Here is a 1,968-nt window from a genome sequence, read left to right as displayed (position 1 = left end):
CTTTCCCTTGGCAGCTTCTGGTTTTCTTTTGGCAGGGGTTGGTTTCCCCCAGCTGTTCTCTGTGCTTGGTGGCCCAGCTGGAGGTGCTGGTGCGAGGGGAGCCAGGGAGGGACTGGCAGGAAGGGGCAGCACAGTGTTGCTGCTGAACTCCAGGGAGCAGCTTTGAGCCTGGGCAGTTCTGTCTGTGCCAAACTCAGCAAGCCCCAAGTGTAGCTGTACCACAAACGAGAGGTTTTCTTTTAGCTGATTGTATTTCCTGCCTGGTGGCACTGTGCTGACAGCAACAGGCTCTTCTCTCTGGTGTCCAGCAGAATTGGTGTGAGCAGTTTGCCCTCAAGCTTTTTGAGGATGATTTTCATCAGGTCTGTGTCACATGCTTTCTTCTGATATTCTGTTTCCCCTCCACCACAGGTTGTGTTGAAAATGGTGGCAGAGATCAAGAAGATCCCTGGCATCTCTCGGGTGATGTATGACTTGACATCAAAGCCACCAGGAACTACGGAGTGGGAGTAATTAACTGTTCCCTATCCAAGTACTGTGTGCAGTCTAAATCATATCAGAAACCATTCCCAGTGTTGACATGCAGTACTGTGAAAGAGTGACTGGAGCTGCTACATCGCATCAGATTCCTCTCCTGGAGCATAATCCTGCAGTTCAGAGCTGTGCTGGGGATGAGAGCAGCGTGGGGCTGAGGATTGTACGGGTAAATGATGGTGGCAGCGCTGCCGGGACAGGCCCCTCTGCTTTGCCTTTGTCGTTCCAGTCCCCGTGTTCTCCTGTGTTCTGTTACTGTCATTTCAGTGTCTCTTTGTTTTTGTACACTGTGTAAAAAGAGACAGTTTATTTACTTCTACCAAAAGCATTGTTACAGCCCAAACATGTAAAAGGAGTTAATTCTTTGTGACCAACCGCTTTGGGACAGATTTATTATAAATAAATATTTTGCCAAATGGAGTAGTGGGTACTGTTGAGTCGTGGAGTGGCTGTGTATGCTGTGTCCTGTGTTCTGTGCTCCTGGACCCGGCCCGAGGCACCAGGGCTGGGCAGTGCTGACCTCTGTGGCACCGCCGTGTCCGTGTGTCTGTCCCTGCTCGCCTGGGCCCAGGAGAGCTCCCGGCTCCTTCCCGTGGCTCACCCGGGCACTGCAGTGGCTCTGAGGGCTCTGGGGATGGCAGGAGGGCAAACCTGGCAGGGCAGCTGGGCAAGCTGTGGCAGCCGAGCTCCTGCACCTGTGGCTCCTGTGTGTCCCCAGCGCTGCCCCTGTGCTTCCCTTGTACTTGATGACAGTTTATTTTCTACACATTTGCTCTGACAGGGTTTTTTTGGGGTGTGTGTTGTGCTTAGCTCGATCTGTAAGATCACTCTAGTTGTTAGTGTGGAGCCCTGGTCGGGGTGAGCTCCCCATCCCTGTAGATCTCCTGTCGCTCGTGTTCTGCTGTTCGTAGTGAAGCAATAATTTGAGATGGTTACTGGACAGGAGCTTTCTGATGTTTTGAGGCAAAGCCATTTCCATCCACCTGTCCTGTGGCAGGAACAGTTGGATTCTGACCTGAGCAGGTTGCTGGGTGCCTGCTGGTACCCCCACTGGGGGACCTGCAATGTGCATTCATCCCTCTTATCCTGATTTTTTCGTTTAAGCAGTTGTGTTTTGTTCAGCTGCAAGATCACTGTAGTATTACGGGGTAAAATACTTGGTTTAAACTGTTCAGTAACATGGAGTATTTCATGGCTGTAGCTCCTTCTCCCTGCCCTTGCCTGGATTTGGGAACTGGAATAATATTGAACCTGTTTGTTCCATATTTTTCTGCACACGCATTTTCCTGCTCTTGCATTCCCTGCCTACACACTATGGAAATTGGGTTTGGAAATCTCTGCTCCTAGGAAATGGCCAACTGGTGTAAATGGATTGTTTTTGCCTGTGTCACTGAGGGTGTTTTGCACGAGGGGGAGGAGGTGGTGTGTCCGAGC

General features: G+C 51.0%; 1 protein-coding gene across 1 annotated transcript in view; it reads left to right on the top strand.

Annotated features, from left to right (window-relative positions):
* GMPS (guanine monophosphate synthase) overlaps nucleotides 1-954 on the top strand; it is a 22,012-nt gene extending 21,058 nt beyond the window's left edge. The window contains exon 16 of the mRNA XM_017734410.1: nucleotides 412-954. Coding sequence (XP_017589899.1) covers nucleotides 412-513 — 102 coding nt within the window. The 3' untranslated portion in view covers nucleotides 514-954. The remainder of the gene's footprint in view (nucleotides 1-411) is intronic.
* The last annotated feature ends 1,014 nt before the right edge of the window (nucleotides 955-1,968 follow it).

Source organism: Corvus brachyrhynchos, unplaced genomic scaffold, assembly GCF_000691975.1.
Source record: "Corvus brachyrhynchos isolate BGI_N302 unplaced genomic scaffold, ASM69197v1 scaffold544, whole genome shotgun sequence".
NCBI lineage: Eukaryota > Metazoa > Chordata > Aves > Passeriformes > Corvidae > Corvus > Corvus brachyrhynchos.
The sequence above is the reverse complement of the archived record's forward strand: the minus strand, read 5'-3'. Positions and strand labels throughout refer to the sequence as shown.